Source organism: Scyliorhinus torazame, chromosome 1 (genome assembly GCF_047496885.1).
Source record: "Scyliorhinus torazame isolate Kashiwa2021f chromosome 1, sScyTor2.1, whole genome shotgun sequence".
NCBI classification, from domain to species: Eukaryota; Metazoa; Chordata; class Chondrichthyes; order Carcharhiniformes; family Scyliorhinidae; genus Scyliorhinus; species Scyliorhinus torazame.
Genome location: NC_092707.1, coordinates 77,712,241 through 77,736,451, shown reverse-complemented (window position 1 = coordinate 77,736,451; position 24,211 = coordinate 77,712,241). Strand labels below are relative to the sequence as shown.

Below are 24,211 nucleotides of genomic sequence, written 5' to 3'. Positions count from 1 at the left end.
AGTCGACCGAGTTCCAATGGCTCCCCGCTCACGAACAAGAATGGCGGGAACTCAGGGCGAAGCTGACCAAGGCCCTGGTGTTGGCATTTTTCGATCCGACCAAAGAAACAAAGATCTCCACGGATGCCAGTCAGTCCGGCATTGGAGCAGTGCTCCTTCAACGTGACGACGCCTCCTCATGGGCTCCTGTCACATACACGTCACGTGCAATGACGCCCACCGAACAGCGCTATGCACAAATTGCCTGGGCCTTCTTACCGGAGTCGTCAAATTCCATGACTATGTCTATGGACTCCCAAAGTTCACAGTCGAGACAGACCACAGGCCACTGGTCAATATCATTCAAAAAGACCTTAACGACATGACGCCTCGCCTGCAGCGCATTCTCCTTAAACTCAGGTGGTACGACATTGAACTCGTCTACACCCCGGCTAAGGAGCTCATCGTCGCCGATGCACTCTCCCGATCTGTCACCACACCCTGCGACCCAGAGGGCTTTGTGTGCCAAATTGATGTTCAGGTGGCATTCGCCGCATCCAATCTGCCCGCCACGGACGAACGACTCCTCCAGATTTGTCGTGAGACGGCCAACGATCCCCTGCTCCAACATGTCATGCGCCACCTGACAGGCGGGTGGCTCAAGGGCCAATGCCCTCAATTCTATAACATTAAAGATGACTTGGTGGTGGTAGATGGAATTCTACTAAAGCTGGACAGGAACGTAATTCCGCACAGCATGCGGAACCTCGTCCCTGAGCAGCTCCATGCGGGCCACCTGGGAGTGGAGAAATGCTGCTGACAGGCCCGTGAGGCAGTGTACTGGCCTCGAATCAACGAGGATATTGCCAATGCCGTTCTTAACTGCCCAACATGCCAGCGTTTCCAGCCTGCTCAGCCAAGGGAGACCTTGCAACCCCATGAGTTGGTCACGTCCCCCTGGACCAAAGTGGGCATCGACCTGATCCATGTACTTGGCTCTAGCTCCTGATGACGAGGTCCGTGTCCAACTTCCCAATGGTGGTTGGTCCGCCACTGCTGTGGTGCTCAGACAAGTGGCCCCCAGGTCATTTTTGGTTCGTCGACAAGACGGCTCTCTTCTTCGCAAAAATAGGCGGGCACTACGACTCCTTCCTCGCTCGCCACCAGATCATCATGTCCTGCCTTGCCGTCACACCGAACCCGTCACGGACTTTGCAGATCTCCCTTTCGCTCTGCCACACTCTGAGTCTGACATAGTCCCGCCCATTCCAGAACAGGCGGCCTCTGACCCACCCTTGAGGCGGTCAACCAGAATTCGTCGCCCACCTCAGAGACTGAATTTATGAACTGCCTGAATTCATGGACTCTTTGAACTCATGAACTGATTGTTTCGTTACCCTGTTTGATTAACTCACTGGTTTGTACCTACTGTTGTTCTAGTTATATTTTGTGTTACATGCTGTCCATCTGCACTAGACAGTCCAATGTAAATATCTTAGAGTTTCTGTACATAGTCCTGTAAATATGCTCGCATGTGCCACACATAGTTAGGAACATTCACATACTACATTATTTATTGCCACGAACACACATTTATTTAGAAAAGGGGGGATGTCATAATATACACATCAGTATATGATGGTGCAGAGACACACACTGACTGACACACTGCAAGACCAATCAACACACACAACACAGCAGCCAATCACCAGTTAGGGCACGGTCACTATAAAGACAGAGGGCACTAGTTTACCCGCTCATTCAGGATGCAGCCTCTGAGACAGACAGAGCCCACAGTCAGTAGCACAAACATCCACCATGTGCTAGCAGTATAGGCTGGTCAGGTTAGGCATAGGTCTTCAGTCAATCTAACATAGTGTCGACCCACAGTGCAAGTATGTTTAACAGCTCTTAGTTAAATAAAATAGAGTTGTACTATGACAAGTGTTGGTAGCCTGTCTATGTTACTGCTAAGGTAAATGCAGTCTCCACAGATCCAGAGTACCCAACACATCACTGACCACCTCCTCATTGATCACTTCCCCACTCACCATTCCCCCAATGACCATCACTCCTGCAATGACCACTCAACTGCTCACCCACACTGACAATCTCCTCATTGGCCATCCCACGACCGACTGACCATCCAGACATCGCCCACCACCACAGCCACTCTAACTACCTGGCCCACCCACTGACTACTTGCCACTGACCACCCAGCTTTTGGGGGCATAGCCTCAAAATAAGGGGAAGTAGATTTAGGACTGAGTTTAGGAGGAACTTCTTCACCCAAAGGGTTGTGAATCTATGGAATTCTTTGCCCAGTGAAGCAGTAGAGGCTCCTTCATTAAATGTTTTTAAGATAAAGATAGATAGTTTTTTGAAGAATAAAGGGATTAAGGGTTGTGGTGTTCGGGCCGGAAAGTGGAGCTGAGTCCACAAAAGATCAGCCATGATCTCATTGAATGGCGGAGCAGGCTCGAAGTGCCAGATGGCCTACTCCAGCTCCTAGTTCTTATGTTCTTATGTAACTACCTCCACTGATCCCTCGACTTTCCCAACTAATCACCTGATTAACCGCAATGACCACCTTACCACCCGCATGGAGCACCCGACCACCCCCCCACTAACCACCAAACACTGCACTGACCACCCAACCCCCTGCTAAACACCTAACCTCCCCACTACCCCCCAACCCCCCCACTAACCACCCAAACCTGCACTGACCACCCAACCTGCCTGCAACCAACCCAGTCCCCACTAAGCACACAATCCCCCAAACTGACTACCCAACCTCTCCACTGACCACCCAACCTCTCTACTGACCACCTAACCTCTCCACTGACCACCCAACCACTCCACTGACCACCCAACCTCTCCACTGACCACCCAACCTCTCCACTGACCACCCAACCTCTCCACTGACCACCCAAATTCTCCACTGACCACCCAACCTCTCCACTGACCACCCAACCTCGCCACTGACCAGCCAACCTCTCCACTGACCACCCAACCTCTCCACTGACCATCCAAACTCTCCACTGACCACCCAACCTCTCCACTGACCACCCAACCTCGCCACTGACCACCCAACCTCTCCACTGACCACCCAACCTCTCCACTGACCACCCAACCTCTCCACTGACCACCCAAATTCTCCACTGACCACCCAACCTCTCCACTGACCACCCAACCTCGCCACTGACCAGCCAACCTCTCCACTGACCACCCAACCTCTCCACTGACCATCCAACCTCTCCACTGACCACACAACCTCTCCACTGACCACCCAACCTCTCCAATGACCACCCAACCACTCCACTGACCACCCAACCTGTCCACTGACCACCCAACCTCTCCACTGACCACCCAACCTCTCCACTGACCGCCCAACTTCTTCACTGACCAACCAACCACTCCACTGACCACCCAACCTCGCCACTGACCAGCCAACCTCTCCACTGACCACCCAACCTCTCCACTGACCACCCAACCACTCCACTAACCACCAAACCTCTCCACTGACCACCCAACCTCTCCACTGATCACACAACCACTCCACTGACCACCCAGCTTCTCCACTGAACACCCAACCACTCCACTGACCACCCAACCTCTCAACTGACCAACCACTCCACTGACCACCCAACCTCTCCATTATCCACCCAACTTCTCCACTGACCACCCAACCTCACCACTGACCTCCACTGACCACCCAACCTCTCCACTGACCACCCAAACACTCCACTGACCACCCAAACACTCCACTGACCACCCAGCCTCTCCACTGACCACCCAACCTGTCCACTGACTACCCAACCTCTCCACTGACCACCCAACCTCTCCACTGACCACCCAACCTCTCCACTGACCACCCAACCTCACCACTGACCTCCACTGACCACCCAACCACTCCACTGACCACCCAAACACTCCACTGACCACCCAGCCTCTCCACTGACCACCCAACCTGCCCACTGACTACCCAACCTCTCCACTGACCACCCAACCTCTCCACTGACCGCCCAACTTCTTCACTGACCAACCAACCACTGCACTGACCACCCAACCACTCCACTGACCACCCAACCACTCCACTGACCACCCAACCACTCCACTGACCACCCAACCACTCCACTGACCACCCAACCTCTCCACTGACCACCCAACCTCTCCACTGACCACCCAACCTCTCCACTGACCACCCAACCTCTCCACTAACCACCCAACCTCTCCACTGACCACCCAACCTCTCCACTGACCACCCAAACTCACCACTGACCACCCAACCTCTCAACTGACCACCCAACCTCGCCACTGACCAGCCAACCCCTCCACTGACCACCCAACCTCTCCAATGACCATCCAACCTCTCCACTGACCACCCAACCTCTCCACTGACCACCCAACCTCTCCACTGACCACCCAACCACTCCACTAACCACCCAACCTCTCCACTGACCACCCAACCTCTCCACTGATCACACAACCACTCCACTGACCACCCAGCTTCTCCACTGACCACCCAACCTCTCCACTGACCAACCACTCCACTGACCACCCAACCTCTCCATTATCCACCCAACTTCTCCACTGACCACCCAACCTCACCACTGACCTCCACTGACCACCCAACCTCTCCACTGACCTCCACTGACCACCCAACCACTCCACTGACCACCCAACCTCTCCACTGACCACCCAACCACTCCACTAACCACCCAACCTCTCCACTGACCACCCAACCTCTCCACTGACCGCCCAACCTCTCCACTGACCACCCAACGTCTCCACTGACCACCCAACCTCTCCACTGACCACCCAACCTCTCCACTGACCACCCAACCTCTCCACTGACCACCCAACTTCTCCACTGACCACCCAACCTCTCCACTGACCACCCAACCTCTCCACTGACCACCCAACCTCTCCACTGACCTCCACTGACCACCCAACCACTCCACTGACCACCCAACCTCTCCACTGACCACCCAACCACTCCACTGACCACCCAACCTCTCCACTGACCACCCAACCTCTCCACTGACCACCCAACCTCTCCACTGACCACCCAACGTCTCCACTGACCCCCCAACCTCTCCACTGACCACCCAACATCTCCACTCACCACCCAACCTCTCCACTGACCACCCAACCTCTCCACTGATCACACAACCACTCCACTGACCACCCAGCTTCTCCACTGACCACCCAACCACTCCACTGACCACCCAACCTCTCAACTGACCAACCACTCCACTGACCACCCAACCTCTCCATTATCCACCCAACTTCTCCACTGACCACCCAACCTCACCACTGACCTCCACTGACCACCCAACCTCTCCACTGACCTCCACTGACCACCCAACCACTCCACTGACCACCCAACCTCTCCACTGACCACCCAACCACTCCACTAACCACCCAACCTCTCCACTGACCACCCAACCTCTCCACTGACCGCCCAACCTCTCCACTGACCACCCAACGTCTCCACTGACCACCCAACCTCTCCACTGACCACCCAACCTCTCCACTGACCACCCAACCTCTCCACTGACCACCCAACTTCTCCACTGACCTCCACTGACCACCCAACCACTCCACTGACCACCCAACCACTCCACTAACCACCCAACCTCTCCACTGACCACCCAACCTCTCCACTGACCGCCCAACCTCTCCACTGACCACCCAACGTCTCCACTGACCACCCAACCTCTCCACTGACTAACCAACCACTCCACTGACCACCCAACCTCTCCACTGACCACCCAACCTCTCCACTGACCACCCAACCTCTCCACTGACCTCCACTGACCACCCAACCACTCCACTGACCACCCAACCTCTCCACTGACCACCCAACCACTCCACTGACCACCCAACCTCTCCACTGACCACCCAACCTCTCCACTGACCACCCAACCTCTCCACTGACCACCCAACGTCTCCACTGACCCCCCAACCTCTCCACTGACCACCCAACATCTCCACTGACCACCCAACCTCTCCACTGACCAACCAACCACTCCACTGACCACCCAACCTCTCCACTGACCACCCAACCTCTCCACTGACCACCCAACGTCTCCACTGACCACCCAACATCTCCACTCACCACCCAACCTCTCCACTGACCACCCAGCCATCCCACTCACCGCCCAACCTCTCCACTGACCGCCCAACCTCTCCACTGACCAGCCAACCTCTCCACTGACCAGCCACCCTACCTCTCCACTGATCACACAACCACTCCACTGACCACCCAGCTTCTCCACTGACTACCCAACCACTCCACTGACCACCCAACCTCTCAACTGACCAACCACTCCACTGACCACCCAACCTCTCCATTATCCACCCAACTTCTCCACTGACCACCCAACCTCACCACTGACCTCCACTGACCACCCAACCTCTCCACTGACCTCCACTGACCACCCAACCACTCCACTGACCACCCAACCTCTCCACTGACCACCCAACATCTCCACTCACCACCCAACCTCTCCACTGACCACCCAGCCATCCCACTCACCGCCCAACCTCTCCACTGACCGCCCAACCTCTCCACTGACCAGCCAACCTCTCCACTGACCAGCCACCCTACCTCTCCACTGATCACACAACCACTCCACTGACCACCCAGCTTCTCCACTGACTACCCAACCACTCCACTGACCACCCAACCTCTCAACTGACCAACCACTCCACTGACCACCCAACCTCTCCATTATCCACCCAACTTCTCCACTGACCACCCAACCTCTCCACTGACCTCCACTGACCACCCAACCACTCCACTGACCACCCAACCTCTCCACTGACCACCCAACCACTCCACTGACCACCCAACCTCTCCACTGACCACCCAACATCTCCACTGACCACCCAACCTCTCCACTGACCACCCAACCTCTCCACTGACCACCCAACATCTCCACTGACCACCCAACCTCTCCACTGACCACCCAAACACTCCACTAACCACCCAACCTCTCCACTGACCACCCAACCTCGCCACTGACCAGCCAACCTCTCCACTGACCACCCAACCTCTCCACTGACCATCCAACCTCTCCACTGACCACCCAACCTCTCCACTGACCACCCAACCTCTCCACTGACGACCCAACCACTCCACTAATCACCCAACCACTCCCCTGACCACCCAACCTCTCCACTGATCACACAACCACTCCACTGACCACCCAGCTTCTCCACTGACCACCCAACCACTCCACTGACCACCCAACCTCTCAACTGACCAACCACTCCACTGACCACCCAACCTCCCCATTATCCACCCAACTTCTCCACTGACCACCCAACCTCACCACTGACCTCCACTGACCACCCAACCTCTCCACTGACCTCCACTGACCACCCAACCACTCCACTGACCACCCAACCACTCCACTGACCACCCAACCTCTCCACTGACCACCCAACCTCTCCACTGACCACCCAACCTCTCCACTGACCACCCAACCTCTCCACTGACCGCCCAACTTCTTCACTGACCAACCAACCACTTCACTGACCACCCAACCACTCCACTGACCACCCAACCACTCCACTGACCACCCAACCTCTCCACTGACCACCCAACCTCTCCACTGACCACCCAACCTCTCCACTGACCACCCAACCTCTCCACTGACCACCCAACCTCTCCACTGACCACCCAAACTCTCCACTGACCACCCAACCTCGCCACTGACCAGCCAACCTCTCCACTGACCACCCAACCTCTCCACTGACCACCCAACTTCTCCACTGACCACCCAACCTCTCCACTGACCACCCAACCTCTCCACTGACTAACCAACCACTCCACTGACCACCCAACCTCTCCACTGACCACCCAACCTCTCCACTGACCACCCAACCTCTCCACTGACCTCCACTGACCACCCAACCACTCCACTGACCACCCAACCTCTCCACTGACCACCCAACCACTCCACTGACCACCCAACCTCTCCACTGACCACCCAACCTCTCCACTGACCACCCAACCTCTCCACTGACCACCCAACGTCTCCACTGACCACCCAACCTCTCCACTGACCACCCAACATCTCCACTCACCACCCAACCTCTCCACTGACCACCCAGCCATCCCACTCACCGCCCAACCTCTCCACTGACCGCCCAACCTCTCCACTGACCACCCAACCTCTCCACTGACCACCCAACTTCTCCACTGACCACCCAACCTCTCCACTGACCAACCAACCACTCCACTGACCACCCAACCTCTCCACTGACCACCCAACCTCTCCACTGACCACCCAACCTCTCCACTGACCAACCAACCACTCCACTGACCACCCAACCTCTCCACTGACCACCCAACCTCTCCACTGACCACCCAACGTCTCCACTGACCACCCAACATCTCCACTCACCACCCAACCTCTCCACTGACCACCCAGCCATCCCACTCACCGCCCAACCTCTCCACTGACCGCCCAACCTCTCCACTGACCACCCAACCACTCCACTGACCACCCAACCTCTCCACTGACCACCCAACCTCTCCACTGACCACCCAACCTCTCCACTGACCACCCAACATCTCCACTGACCACCCAACCTCTCCACTGACCACCCAACCTCTCCACTGATCACACAACCACTCCACTGACCACCCAGCTTCTCCACTGACCACCCAACCACTCCACTGACCACCCAACCTCTCAACTGACCAACCACTCCACTGACCACCCAACCTCTCCATTATCCACCCAACTTCTCCACTGACCACCCAACCTCACCACTGACCTCCACTGACCACCCAACCTCTCCACTGACCTCCACTGACCACCCAACCACGCCACTGACCACCCAAACACTCCACTGACGACCCAACCTCTCCACTGATCACACAACCACTCCACTGACCACCCAGCTTCTCCACTGACCACCCAACCACTCCACTGACCACCCAACCTCTCAACTGACCAACCACTCCACTGACCACCCAACCTCTCCATTATCCACCCAACTTCTCCACTGACCACCCAACCTCACCACTGACCTCCACTGACCACCCAACCACTCCACTGACCACCCAACCTCTCCACTAACCACCCAACCACTCCACTGACCACCCAACCTCGCCACTGACCAGCCAACCTCTCCACTGACCACCCAACCTCTCCACTGACCATCCAACCTCTCCACTGACTACCCAACCTCTCCACTGACCACCCAACCTCTCCACTGACCACCCAACCACTCCACTAACCACCCAACCTCTCCCCTGACCACCCAACCTCTCCACTGATCACACAACCACTCCACTGACCACCCAGCTTCTCCACTGACCACCCAACCACTCCACTGACCACCCAACCTCTCAACTGACCAACCACTCCACTGACCACCCAACCTCCCCATTATCCACCCAACTTCTCCACTGACCAACCAACCTCACCACTGACCTCCACTGACCACCCAACCACTCCACTGACCACCCAACCACTCCACTGACCACCCAACCTCTCCACTGACCACCCAACCTCTCCACTGACCACCCAACCTCTCCACTGACCACCCAACCTCTCCACTGACCACCCAACCTCTCCACTGACCACCCAACCTCTCCACTGACCGCCCAACTTCTTCACTGACCAACCAACCACTTCACTGACCACCCAACCACTCCACTGACCACCCAACCACTCCACTGACCACCCAACCTCTCCACTGACCACCCAACCTCTCCACTGACCACCCAACCTCTCCACTGACCACCCAACCTCGCCACTGACCAGCCAACATCTCCACTGATCACACAACCACTCCACTGACCACCCAGCTTCTCCACTGACCACCCAACCACTTCCCCAACACCCAACCACTCCACTGACCACCCAACCTCTCCACTGACCACCCAACCTCTCCACTGACCACCCAACATCTCCACTGATCACACAACCACTCCACTGACCACTCAGCTTCTCCACTGACCACCCAACCACTCCACTGACCACCCAACCTCTCAACTGACCAACCACTCCACTGACCACCCAACCTCTCCATTATTCACCCAACTTCTCCACTGACCACCCAACCTCACCACTGACCTCCACTGACCACCCAACCTCTCCACTGACCTCCACTGACCACCCAACCACTCCACTGACCACCCAACCTCTCCACTGACCACCCAACCACTCCACTGACCACCCAACCTCTCAACTGACCAACCACTCCACTGACCACCCAACCTCTCCATTATCCACCCAACTTCTCCACTGACCACCCAACCTCTCCACTGACCTCCACTGACCACCCAACCACTCCACTGACCACCCAACCTCTCCACTGACCACCCAACCACTCCACTAACCACCCTACCTCTCCACTGACCACCCAACCTCTCCACTGACCACCCAACCACTCCACTGACCACCCAACCTCTCCACTGACCACCCAACCTCTCCACTGACCACCCAATCACTCCACTGACCACCCAACCTCTCCACTGACCACCCAATCACTCCACTGACCACCCAACCACTCCACTGACCACCCAACCTCTCCACTGACCACCCAACCTCTCCACTGACCACCCAACCTCTCCACTGACCAGCCAACCACTCCACTGACCACCCAACCTCTCCACTGACCACCCAACCTCTCCACTGACCACCCAACCACTCCACTGACCACCCAACCACTCCACTGACCAACCAACCACTCCACTGACCAACCAACCTCTCCACTGACCACCCAACCACTCTACTGACCACCCAACCTCTCCACTGACCAACCAACCTCTCCACTGACCACCCAACCTCTCCACTGACCACCCAACCTCTCCACTGACCACCCAACCTCTCCATTGACCACCCAACCACTCCACTGACCACCCAACCACTCCACTGACCACCCAACCTCTCCACTGACCAACCAACCTCTTCACTGACCACCCAACCTCTCCACTGACCACCCAACCTCTCCACTGACCACCCAACCTCTCCACTGACCGCCCATCCTCCCCACTGACCACCCAACCTCTCCACTGACCTCCACTGACCACCCAACCTCGCCACTGTCCACCCAACCACTCCACTGGCCACCCAACCTCTCCACTGACTACCCTACCTCTCCACTGACCACCCAACCTCTCCACTGACCAACCAACCACTCTACTGACCACCCAAACTCTCCACTGACCACCCAACTACTCCACTGACCACCCAACCTCTCCACGGACCACCCAACCTCTCCACTGACCACACAACCTCTCCACTGACCAACCAACCTCGCCACCGACCAACCAACCTCTCCACTGACCACCCAACCTCTCCACTGATCACCCAACCTCTCCACTGACCACCCAACCTCTCCACTGACCGCCCAACCTCCCCACTGACCACCCAACCTCTCCACTGACCTCCACTGACCACCCAACCTCTCCACTGTCCACCCAACCACTCCACTGGCCACCCAACCTCCCCACTGACCACCCAACCTCTCCACTGACCACCCAACCTCTCCACTGACCACCCAAACTCTCCACTGACCACCCAACCACTCCACTGACCACCCAACCTCCCACTGACCACCCAACCTCTCCACTGACCTCCACTGACCACCCAACCTCTCCACTGACCACCCAACCACTCCACTGACCACCCAACCTCCCCACTGACCACCCAACCTCTCCACTGACCTCCACTGACCACCCAACCTCTCCACTGACCACCCAACCTCTCCAATGACCACCTGGTCCACTTCCCCAATCTGCACTGACCACAACCCCCACACTGAACACCCAATCTTCCGACTGGTCATACCCCCTCAATGATCCCCCACCCCATCCTGCCAACTTAATTTACAAACATGTCTTCTCCCTGGCTTCTCAAAGCGGCTGTACTTCGAAGCGTGCCTCATCCATGGCAGCTCTTGTCTTCGATACCTCCGAGTCAGTTGCCCTAGACACAAGGCCTCAGCAGCACGCAGCACTATCCCTCGCTCACGTGGCCCGCGTCAGGAGGTCGAGGGACAAAACGAGCAGCTTCATTTGAAGCTCAGTAAGGAGTAGCAACTCTGATTGCCAGTCCGCCAAAGTAATTCTGAATGAGCGCCCTACCTCACTTACAAGATAAAATTCAAAAGCGGTTAGGTGAATGTTTGTGCAGCCTGGAGTCAATGATGTGTGAAATATTTCATCTGAGTGTGCAGTTGAAGTGTCAGTGACCTCGCCCCTCATTGGCTGCCCCATCCAATGATCAGTTTAAGCTCCGACTGTAACATTTCCAAAAACATTAAATCCGCAACAGATTTAGTTACAAGCACGACTAGGCGTTTTGCAACATGAACTTTACTTGCACAGTGCTCTGGAGAAGGTGAAAATGCCATTATTCTCCAATTATCCAGGAATTTCCGGATTGAATAGATGCAACTCACCAAAGGGAAATTGGGTGGGGAAGATGGCCCATTGCAGCCGGGAATGGTAAAATCTGACCTATCTTGTTCAAAAGTACATTTTCATAATTCAAGGACCGACAGTTGTGTAACGGTTGTAGCATGTCCTTATGGACCGGAATGTTCCAGTCCAGCAGGAATCGGTGCAGGTGGGCAGGTAAATCTGGAGATCTGTTTACTTTTAACCACTGCCTCCCGGTGTTGGAATTGGAAACTCCCACCCAATACAGTCCAGACAGCTTCGAGAAAATAAAACTGATTACCTTCTGACAAAGCATGGCACCATTTCATCTGCGTCAATTCTGTTCAGCCAGGATGAGCATACTCCATGGTGTAGTGACCCTTCACCATCTGTAAACAAAAAGTCATCAGCTCATTACCAAAGGCAACCACAATAAATTTTACTTGAATTACTGGTTACCCTCCACTCTCTTTCAGCTTTCACCCACCTCAATCCATCACTCAAGCCGGGGCTCTCCAGTCTCTGGAACTAGTCACTAGGGTGAGGCAAGGAGTGGTCAATTTTTGCAATTCTCTTAGAGTCGCAGAATCCATACAGTGCAGCAGGAGGCCATTCGGCCCATCAAGTCTGCACCAACCCTCTGAAAGAGCACTCGATCAAGGCCCACTCCCCTGCCCCATCCCCATAAACCCATCTAGCCTGCACATCCCTGGAAACTAAGCGGCAATTTAACTTGGCCAATCCACTTAACCTGCACACCTTTGGACAGTAGGAGGAAACTGAGCACCTGCAAGAAACCCACACAGACACGGGGCAAAACTCTGCACAGACAGTCACCCAAGGTCGCAATTGAACCCGTGTCCCTGGCGCTGTGAGGCAGCAGTCTAACCACTGTGCCACCGTGCTGCCCCGTTGTCAGTGAAATATCTGTAGCCGGCTATTGATAGCCAAGCAAAGCAAGGATACTACTATGGCCTGTTAGGAAATTTGACTAACTAACTTCAGGAATATGGTCAGCAGAATTAACTACTTTCAGCTGTGAGCATGTGATTTACACAATCTGCAAGTGGCCTATGTGATTTACCACAAATGTCTTTGATCTTACGACAGGCCATAAAGAATCAACAGGATACTAGAAATAGATGTCTTCTAGGGAAAGACTGACCATGATAGATTAGCAGGATGGGAAGTAACATATGTCCCTGATAATAAACTTATCCTAATCAATCAAATAGACAGGAAGAGGGAAGGAAATACTAAAGCAATCAATGACAACTGGCCCCAAGGTCAGCACGGTAGCACATTGGTTAGCACTGTTGTTTTACAGCGCCAAGGTCCCAGGTTCGATTCCTGGCCTGGGTCACTGTCTGTGCGGAGTCTACACGTTCTCCCTGTTTCTGCGTTGGTTTCCTCCGGTTTCCTCCCACAAGTCCCAAAAGATGTGCTTGTTAGGTGAATTGGACATTCTGAATTCTCCCTCTGTGTACCCGAACAGGCGCCGGAGTCTGGCGACTAGAGGCTTTTCACAGTAACTTCATTACAGTGTTAATGTAAGCCTACCTGTGACAATAATAAAGATGATAGATTATAGGTCATGCATCCTGTTATAAACTGGTTTGAACACAGATTCCTGTGTGTCAGGCTTCTAGAAGAAATACCATCCCTGAATGAGTGACGAATCTTTGAACATTCGTGACTCAAGGACAGTGGGCGGCATGGTAGCACAGTGGGTAGCACTGTAGCTTCACAGCTCCAGGGTCCCAGGTTCGATTCCCGGCTTGGATCACTGTCAGTGTGGAGTCTGCACATTCTCCCTGTATCTGCGTGTGTTTCCTCCGGGTGCTCCAGTTTCCTCCCACAAGTCCTGAAAGACGTGCTGTTAGGTAATTTGGACATTCTGAATTCTCCCTCTGTGTACCTGAGCAGGCGTAGGAATGTGGCGACTCGGGGCTTTTCACAGTAACTTCATTGCAGTGTTAATGTAAGCCTACTTGTGGCAATAAACGTTATTTTTAAAAAGTGATTGAGTCGTGTTGCTCTGTGAGCATGTGACTGGATGCATGAAATCAGTGCCACCGAGATCTGTGTAATAAGGAGAAACAAAGAGATTACAGCAGCGTAACCTCGAGGAACAACAGCGCAGAAGGAAGAAACGTCAAGCCCTGAGCTTGGCGAAGTCCAATGCCTCTCTATGTCCTGCCAGCACGAGTGGATAGTGACCATTAGATAAGAATTAGCAGTTAAAATCTATACTTGTAAACTTATAGTGGTAAACGTAGAGGGGAATAGAATCATTTACACTTGTGATATGGTGCAAGAGAACCAGTCTTGTCTTAGACATAAATATGTACGTTTTTATATATTTTCCTAATAAAGACGTGATTTGGTTTAAAGATAAAGTTGTTGTGTTCATCAATTGACTGGAGCAAGAGTCTCGGTAAACATATCCTTTGAAATATCCTGTGAAATACCCTGTGGAATTATGGAATTGATCACATCCTACTGATGTGTTGGGTGTTCTGGATCACAAACAGGTCACCAACACCAGAAGTGGTGCAACTCTATTTTATTATAAGGTTTTACTATATTAACATACTTGAACTGTGGGTAAATGCAATACCAGCTTTAACTGTTGACCCTTGCCAGTCCTAACCAGGTGATGCACTCAGCACATGGTGAATGTCTATGTTGCAGGCTGTGAGCTCTGTGCTCCGAGCTGGCTGCTACTAGAATGAGCAGGAACTCTCCTGTCCCCTGTCTTTATAGTGCGTGTGCTCTCACTGATGATTGGCTGTGGTGTTGTGTATGCTGATTGGTCCCACTGCATGTCCATCAGTGTGTGTGTGTGTCTGCACCATGATATACTGGTGTATATTATGACACCTACCATTGAATAGAATGCAAGGTGCATTGCTACTAAACCATAACATGGAACAGTTAATGTAAAACAAGTACTAAGCAACAGAAATTAGATTGCTCTCTTTAAAATATAAATGATCTTCTTCCACTAACTCGTGTCCTGTCAAGAACCGACTCCGGTACAGGACCAGTAGATTGCAATCCCGTAATTGTAATTGTCCCCTTTTCGTTATGCTTCTGTACCAGCACAGATAGTTGCACATTTTGACAAATTAATACATTTTATATTCAATCACGGTTTTGCATGCCAATGCTATCTGTTGGTAAACTTCCTTTCAACTTTCGTCCAGATTTCCTCCTGAGCTCGAAATATGCCATCTTGTTCATGCTTCCTGTTCCATTTTGCATTGAAATTAGGACTCATTGCACCAAAATCTATTTAAATCATTCTGCCCCAAGGCCACAGAACATTGTAACCTCTTTGGTATTTATCCATAATTGTGAGGTTTCAAAAACTCAGACGTGGTGCCACCCAATTTTTCCAACTTGAATTATCTTGTTGGTTTTTCTGCTCTTTTCAATATCCACAGTGCCCTGCACAATGGATTTTGAACCTTCAAGTAAGAGCTAGGATTGGGACTGAGGATTCCATACTGGGGCAGCGAACCCCTCATACACAAGGTCGAAACAGCATTGTATTCTTAGGCCAAAGTGATATTTTGGGTTAAGTTGAATTGCCTAAATAGGTCAGGGAGGAATTTCCCTGTGGTTTTCCTTCTCCCAATTGGCCTTGATTTTTACCTTTTATTAACTTTCAGGAGATCATGTAGTTTTGGGTGGAGGGCAGAGATCTCATATTGGAGGGAATCGGAACTGTGTAAAACAGGCTGGTTGGTGGACCAGAGGGTCTTTTCCTGTCCGTCATTGCTCCTATGTTCTTTTATAATAATAATAATCACTTATTGTCACAAGTAGGCTTCAATGAAGTTACTGTGAAAAGCCCCGAGTTGCCACATTCCGGCACCTGTTTCTTGGAGGCTGGTACGGGAATTAAACCCACGCTGCTGGCCTTGTTCTGCATTGTAAGTCAGCTGTTTAGCCCACTGTGCTAAACCAGCCCCTAATGTTTCATAGTAGACAAATGCATGATGTGGAGCTTGTACTAGCCAACATACTGGTAAAACATTGCTTGAAATCACACATCAGATAGTGTCCCAAAGCCACTATTGAACATAACTTCATTTCTTCATCCTTACACTTGGGAATAACTTTGCTGCCACTTATATATTGGAATACATCTGCAAGAAAAAAACTATCCTACAACAATAGCAGCGACGAATATATCTCAAACAGTTGAAGCGTATACCTCTTGTACGATAAGAAACAACAGCCACTGTAAGGTGAATCTCGTCCGGGCACATGTCGGGAGATGAACTGATGGAGTAATATCGAGGTTGCAGCAGAGGAAGCTGGGTAAGGAGCAGGGTTGTTGGAACCTGAACTGAAGAAAACTCCTCCAGCACTTCCACAATGGTCGGGTTATTGTACCACTTCCATTCCTCATATTCCTGCAATCCCTAACAATAGAATTCATGGTCTTTATTAAACCTTTCACCACAAGTATAGCTTTTATATTAAGAAGTGTTCCGCGCTCCAAAGGTGCATCTTTCACACGCTACAGAGGGCTGGTGTAAACCAAATGTTTCTGGCTTTAAGAGGGAAAGAGGCTTATGCTGGACCAGACAGGGTTCCATATTATTATTACCCAATTCATTTTTTCCAATTAAGGGGCAAATTAGCGTGGCCAATCCACCTACCCTGCACATCTTTGGGTTGTGGTAGCCAAACCCACGCAAACACGGGGAGACTGTGCAAACTCCACACGGACAGTGACCCAGGGCTGGGATCAAACCTGGGACCTCGGCGCCGTGATGCAACAGTGCTAACCACTGTGCCATCGTGCTGCCCTGAGATACCATATTATTTTTAACCTCACGAGGAGAGATAGCACACACTCAGATAATAATGCTTAAGATTGCAGCGATGGCTGGTTGGAGAATATGCCTATGATTGGTTCCTCCCTGACAAAGACTGATTTTGCTCACTGCGGACAAAACTAGCATCATCTTATGCACACTTGCAGTACAGACTGACCCAAATATTTGTATCTCCAGCTAATGTGGATATAACGGGTTTAACCAGTGAAGCGATGGTGAAATCCCAAGACCAATTTTGAACGGCATTCATGGCCAAGTACTGTGTATATATGCAGAGTTTTAGGCAATCCCTTCAATGTAAGTTTCAATTGCTAAGTGTTTTTTTTAAACGTACAGGAATTTAAAAATTATTTTATTGCGCAAAGTATAGAGGTTTTCTCGCCTGTGAGAATTCAAAAGTGTGGTGCGTAGCAGGGAACCAGCCATTTGTCGATTTAGAGTTGGCATTTATGTTTAAGGTGCATTTTGAGTTCGAGACATATTATTCTTTATGGGAAGGGGTATTTATGGGAAGTAGATGTCACAGATTATCATAGAATTTACAGTGCAGAAGGAGGCCATTCGGCCCATCGAGTCTGCACCGGCTCTTGGAAAGAGCACCCTACCCAAGGTCAACACCTCCACCCCATCACCATAACCCAGAAACCCCACCCAACACTAAGGGCAATTTTGGACACTAAGGGCAATTTAGCATGGCCAATCCACCTAACCTGCACATCTTTGGACTGTGGGAGGAAACCGGAGCACCCGGAAGAAACCCACGCACACACGGGGAGGATGTACAGACTCCACACAGACAGTGACCCAAGCCGAAATCGAACCTGGGACCCTGGAGCTGTGAAGCAATTGTGCTATCCACAATGCTACCGTGCTGCCCCTGGCAAGAGGCTCATTCATTAGCTTTTCAAAATATAAAGCCAGCCAAAATAATTTAATGACTTAAAACAAAAGGAAAGAGTATCAAGAGACTCACCTTGCTGAGGACTTCAAGCCTTCTCTTTTGATCCTCATTTTTGGCCAAGAGAGCAAACTGCTGCAGCAAGAGTGGACTGGGGGCGGTTGTGAGGTCCAAATAGTATTGGAAAATTTGAAAGATGGGGCAGGGCGGAATGCGATTCTCTTCAGTCCAGTTGCTGGTAACACCTGAGTAGACAGAAGAGACTTTACAAGCTGCAACCTCGAATACAGGAACATTTAAGTGCCCAATGGACCATGCAGGTCATGTACGTAAGGGGAGCCTGCCCAGATTTTTTGGCAGAGCCCAGAACTGGGATTGGAGTAAGGATGGAGGAGCTGGAAAACAGGAGAGTTGTTGCAAAGCTGAAGGTCTATGCACCCGGCCACCAAATGTGAGGCCTTCTGACGCTCTCGCTGATGGGCAGAAAGTGAAGGTCGAGGAGGAAATAAATTGGACAGAATTTTCCGTTTGCTCTTCCAAATGCTGGACCAGGCGAGGAAAATGGTACGCATCTGCACTGCCAGCTGCTCTTGCATATTGTCTAGGACTGAGAAGAAAAAAGTCCTGGAGGTGTGTGTCACATCATCATGCTGGCTGGGCAGGGCCTGAAAGAGCCAGCAATGTCGGGTTTCCAGAGATCTCCGGTTAAAAAAAGCCAAGAACCCACTCACAGAACATGGAGACTCCCCCTTCCCCACAAGTACAGGGGCATGCCCTACGGGGGGGGGGGGAGGGGGGGGGGAAGTGTCCCCCAAATGTACATGCCCCCCCCCCCCCACCACCACACACATGCAGGAACTCCCCATGGAGCTCCCCAGAGAAACTCCTCTGACTCTGTTCTAGGCACTGCCATGTCCCTCTCACCCCTCTGGGCTCTATTTACCTGTATGCTCCTGGGCATGGTCTCTCCATGGTTATTAACCATGAAGGTATCAGAATTAAAATAAAGTCACCCTTTGAGGGGAGAGTGTGGTGATGATTTAACCTGAGGATCACCACACCTCAGGCGAGCGACAGAGTTTTTTCCCCCTTTTTTTTTTAAATTTAGAGTACCCAATTATTTTTTTTTCCCCAATTAAGGGGCAATTTAGCGTGGCCAATCCACCTAACCTGCACATCTTTGGGTTATGGGGGTGAAACCCACGCAGACACGGGGAGAGTGTGCAAACTCCACACGGACAGTGACCCAGGGCTGGGATTTTTTGAACCCGGGTCCTCAATGCAGTAGGCAGCAATGCAAACCATTGTGCCACGTGCTGCCTCAGGCGAGGGGCAAAGTTGAGAAATCGAGGCCTTCATGAAGAACCTCAGCTGGTATGGGAATTTAACCCACGCTGTTGGCCTCGCTCTGCATCATCATCCAGCTGTCCAGCCAACTGAGCTGAACCGGCCCCGTAGGGTATCATGCCAGTAAAATATAAATATAAATCACAGCAGTCATTAAGACAATTAGATATGGATATTTCTAATTTTCTTCAATACATTTCAAATGACTCGAAACACTACATTGAACACACCAATATGCCTGATATTTTCACAGAGTTTTATCCAAGCGTGTAGATACCTTTCTATGAAAATCCAAAAGATATGTTCTATAATTACCTGAACCTGTTCTTTTCTCCTCTCGAAACTCAACTTTTATGATCTGATTATCAGGAGGCGGATCTTCTAACCGAGCAATCAAGGCATTGACCAAATCTTCATGGTTACCAGGAAAGACGCCAAGGTGGTCACCGGGCTGGTACTGTAACTCTTTCTGCCCATCTGTGTGGATCCGGAGTAAAATTGTGGAACGGCTAAAGGGAAAGACAAAATGGTGCTTCAACTACTCAGATTAAAGATGTCACAAAACCTACATTTCTTTTTTTTTCTCATTGCACTCTGCCCTCAAAACGTTTTCCATGACCTCATGACTCTTGTTGGAATATGATTCCATGGCCCACCAAACAATGCCTCGTCATGTGCCAACCCCAAGTGGTGTTCTGGGAAATCCCTCCAAAGATATACAGGGGCAACCTCTCCCAAACAGATATGGGGAAACCTCCTAAACACGCACAAGGACAACCCCCCCCCCCCACGGATAAGGGTACCCTCACCCCCCAACATGCACAAGGGAAACCCCCCTCCCCAGATAAGGGAGCCCCCCTCCCGGATAGAGCTCTCCAGAGGGGTCTCCTAGCACGTCCCCTGACACTGTGCCTGGGAGCAATACCGGGGGCAGTGCCAGTGTACTCCCCAACCATGTCCCTCTCCCCCGGGAGCTATACTTACCTGTGCGCTCAAGGTGGCGTCCCTTTGCCCGGGTTCACGTTTTGCAGTAGCAGTTGTAAACATCGCTGACATGACGTCATGCCAGCGAGAGGGGAATTTCTAATGTGGTGGGAACAGATGGCGGGGAAGCCCTTTAATTATACGTTAATTTATTGAAAAGAGGTTCCCGACCTTTCTGAGGACGGGAACCTCGTTACGTTGCCAGTGAGCGGCAGGGAAAATCATAAAGTGAGATCTCGCCGGCGAGATTCTCAAGTTCTCAGTCTCACACTATTTTGGTGCCCGTGTCGCCGTTTGAGCTTGTGGCAAACAAAGTCACAAAAGCGCGGCCAGTGATAGTTACCTGTAAGCACACTAATGCATAACCTCGAGAACTGCTGCTTAACCAGTGATGGTATCTGGTTATTTAGTTTCCACAAACAGATGAGAATATAATTCCCTTCCCCAAGCTTAAGGGTACCAGACCACCCTGCCCTCTTTTTTCCTTTCCCAAATCTACATGCTTTTATTTCCCTTCATCTTCACTCATGACACTTTGCTGGGGTAAGTCTCCAGGGTCACCAGCCATCCCAATGGCCATTCTCCAGTATGTGATCCTAGACTGTGAACAATCTACTCAGTTACAGAGGGCACCACAGCTGAGTTAATCCCAACCCCAGACATTGTTCACGGGAACCCAATTTCTAATAAAGGTTACTGAATTACTAATGAGAGAGGGAACAATGGTTGTTCCCTTACATTCAGTTTGGGACGGAAATTGAAGCATCACCACCATCATCTCAGCTGAGGTAAGTGAATTCACTGGAAGATAACCTGGTATAATCTAAGGCCGATCTGAGTTCTACTTTGGGCCTGAATCTGTGCAGTGGATCTCAAAACCTACAGAAATGTAATGACTCCCAATATGTTTCTAAAACCCTATCTAAATCTGGTAATGGACAGATTACCTTATCTTTGACACTGATACATTTATATCAGTCTTGGCTCAGTGGTAGCACTCTTGCCTCAGAATCAAAACGTTGTGGGTTCAAGTCCCATTCTAGAGACCAAAGCGCATACTCTCCGCTGACACGCCAATGCATTACTGAGGGAGTGCTGAAGAGTCAAAGGTGCTGTCTTTTGGATGAGATTGAATTAAGGCCTGTCTATCTTCTGAGGTGGACCTGAATGATCTCACTGCACAATGCAAAGGAGAACAGCGGAGTATTCCCTGGTACCCTGACCAATACTTTTTCCTCAATAAACATCACTAAATCATATCATCTTATTATTTTTATTCATTCATTTATTCTTTCATAGGATGTGTTATCACTGGATAGGCTGGCATTTATTCCCATTGACTTGGAAAGGCAGCAGTGAGCCTCTGCAGTCCGTGTGGTGTAGGTACAACCATTGTGCTATTAGAATGGGAGTTTCAGGATTTTGACCCAGTGATAGCGAAGAATATATTTCCAGGTCAGATTAATGTGTGTCATGGAAGGGAACTTACAGGTGGTGTTGTTTCCAGGCATTGTTATCCTTGTCCTTCTAGCAGGCAGTGGTAACAGGTTTGGATGATTCTGCCAAAGAAGCCTTGACGAGTTGTCGCACAGCATCTTGTAGATGGCATACACTGCTGCCACTTAATGTTAAGGTGATGAATGGGGTGCTAATCAAATGGGCTGCTTTGTCTCGGATGAGATTCTTGAGTGTTGTTGTGGCTGCACTCTTCCAGTCAACTGGGAAGTATTCCATCACATTCTGGATTTGTGCCTTGTACATTGTGGACAAGCTTTGGGGAGTCAGGAGGTGAGTTACATGCCTCAGAATTCCCAGCCCCCAAACTACTCCTGTAGCTGCAGTATTTGTATGGCTAGTCCTGTTTAATTTCTAGTCAATGGTAATGTTGATAGTGGGGCATTAAACAATGCTAATACAATTGAATGACAAAAGGGAAATGATTAGATTCCTGTATTAGGGGAAGATGGTGGCGTATTGGTCATGTCACTAACTAGTCATCCAGAGGCCCAGCCTATTGCTCTGGGGACTGGGGTTCAAATCCCACCATGCTGGGTGGAATTTGAACGCAATTAATAAATCTGGAATATACAGCACATTCCAGTAATGATGACCAATTCAACTAACATTGATGATTGTAAAAACTCATCTGCTTCATTAATGTTCTTTAGGGAAGAAAATCTGCTGATTGGGCCTAAATATGACTCTGGACTTATATCAATGTGGTTGAGTCTTAATTGCCCACTGAAATGGTTTAGCAAACCACTCAGTTCAAGGGCAATTAGGAATGGGCAGCTGGAGCAATACCACACTCTCACCTGGCCTCTTGGCTCCTTTGTCCATGTTCATGGATCAAGGTTGCAATGAGGTCAGGAGCCAAGTGGCCCTGGTGGAACCCAAACTGAGCATCAGTGATCAGGTTTTTCTTGTGTAAGTGCTGCTTGATAACACTGTTGATGACACCTTCCATCACTTTGCTGATGAACATTGAGTAGACTGATGGGGGCAGTGAGGTACCCTCAATAATGACGCTTAGAGATTAAACTGCAAAGAAGGATTTATTAGACTAATAACTATGCTAGAGCTAGAGACGAGAGCTGACTGCTGCACAGCCCATGAGGCAGCCCTTTATGTATGGCTCCCAGATGGGCGGAGCCAGAGGCGGAGTGCCCAGGGTTCCAAGCCCGGTCTTAAAGGGGACATCACCTTACATGATGATAAGGCAGTAACCGTTCATCACAGTAATTGGCCAGATTAGATTCCTCCTGCTATTTGTGGATAGGACATAGGGCAACTTTCCGCATTGCTGGGTAGATGCCAGTGCTGTAGCAGTGTTGTACTGGCACTGTTTGGTTTGGGGCACAGCACGTTCTAGAGCACAATTCTTCAGTATTATTCCTGAAATATTGTCAGGGCTCATAGCCTATGTAATATCCAGTGCCTTCAGCTGTTTCTAAACATCACATGGAGTGAATTGACTTGGCTGAAGACTGGAATCTGTGATTATGGGGACCTCAGGAGGAGGCTGAAATGGATTATTCATTCGTCACTGCCAGTTGAAGATGGAAATGCTTCATCCTCATCTTTTGCATTGATATGTAGGGCTTGCCCATCATTGAGAATGGGGATATTTATGGAGCCTCCTCCTCCAGTGAATTGTTTAATTGTCCACCACCATTCAGTATTCGATGCGGCAAAACCACAGAGCTCAGACCTGACCCATTGGTTGTGGGATTGCTTCACTTTGTCTATTACTTGCTGCTTCCACTGTTTGGCATGCCAGTAACCTTGTGTTGTAGCTTCACCAGGTCGACACTGGTGTTTAGTTATACCTGGTGCTGCTCCTGGCATGCCCTCCTGCACTCTTCAGCTGTGTGAAGATTGGCTGCCAGATTTCATACATTACAGCTGTGACTGCACTTTAAAGGTACGTAATTGGCTGCAAAACGCTTAGAGAAATCTTGAGGTCATAAAAGGCACTATATGAATGCCAAACGTTTACTGGAAATTTTGTATCTAAAACAAAATCCACATAATCGGTGGGACAAAAAGCAACAATTACTTGACATTTCAACACGAAGGGGCGACCCAATGCTGCAGTGGTTAGCACTGCTGCCTCACAGGGCTGAGGACCCGGGTTCAATCCCGGCCCCAGGTCACTGTCTGTGTGGAGTTTGCATATTCTCCCAGTGTCTGTGTGGATCTCACCACACAACTCAAAGATGTGCAGGGTAG

At 51.1% G+C, this 24,211-nt stretch overlaps 1 protein-coding gene across 5 annotated transcripts in view; it reads right to left on the bottom strand.

The window, feature by feature from the left end:
- Nucleotides 1-24,211, bottom strand: part of nos1 (nitric oxide synthase 1 (neuronal)) — a 234,542-nt gene that overhangs the window by 25,119 nt on the left and 185,212 nt on the right. For all 5 annotated transcript variants that reach the window (XM_072496887.1, XM_072496857.1, XM_072496877.1 and 2 more), the window contains exons 21-24: nt 19,811-20,004; nt 18,224-18,393; nt 16,620-16,830; nt 12,696-12,783 (exon numbers count right to left, since the gene is read on the bottom strand). In XM_072496887.1, coding sequence (XP_072352988.1) covers nt 12,696-12,783; nt 16,620-16,830; nt 18,224-18,393; nt 19,811-20,004 — 663 coding nt within the window. The remainder of the gene's footprint in view (nt 1-12,695; nt 12,784-16,619; nt 16,831-18,223; nt 18,394-19,810; nt 20,005-24,211) is intronic.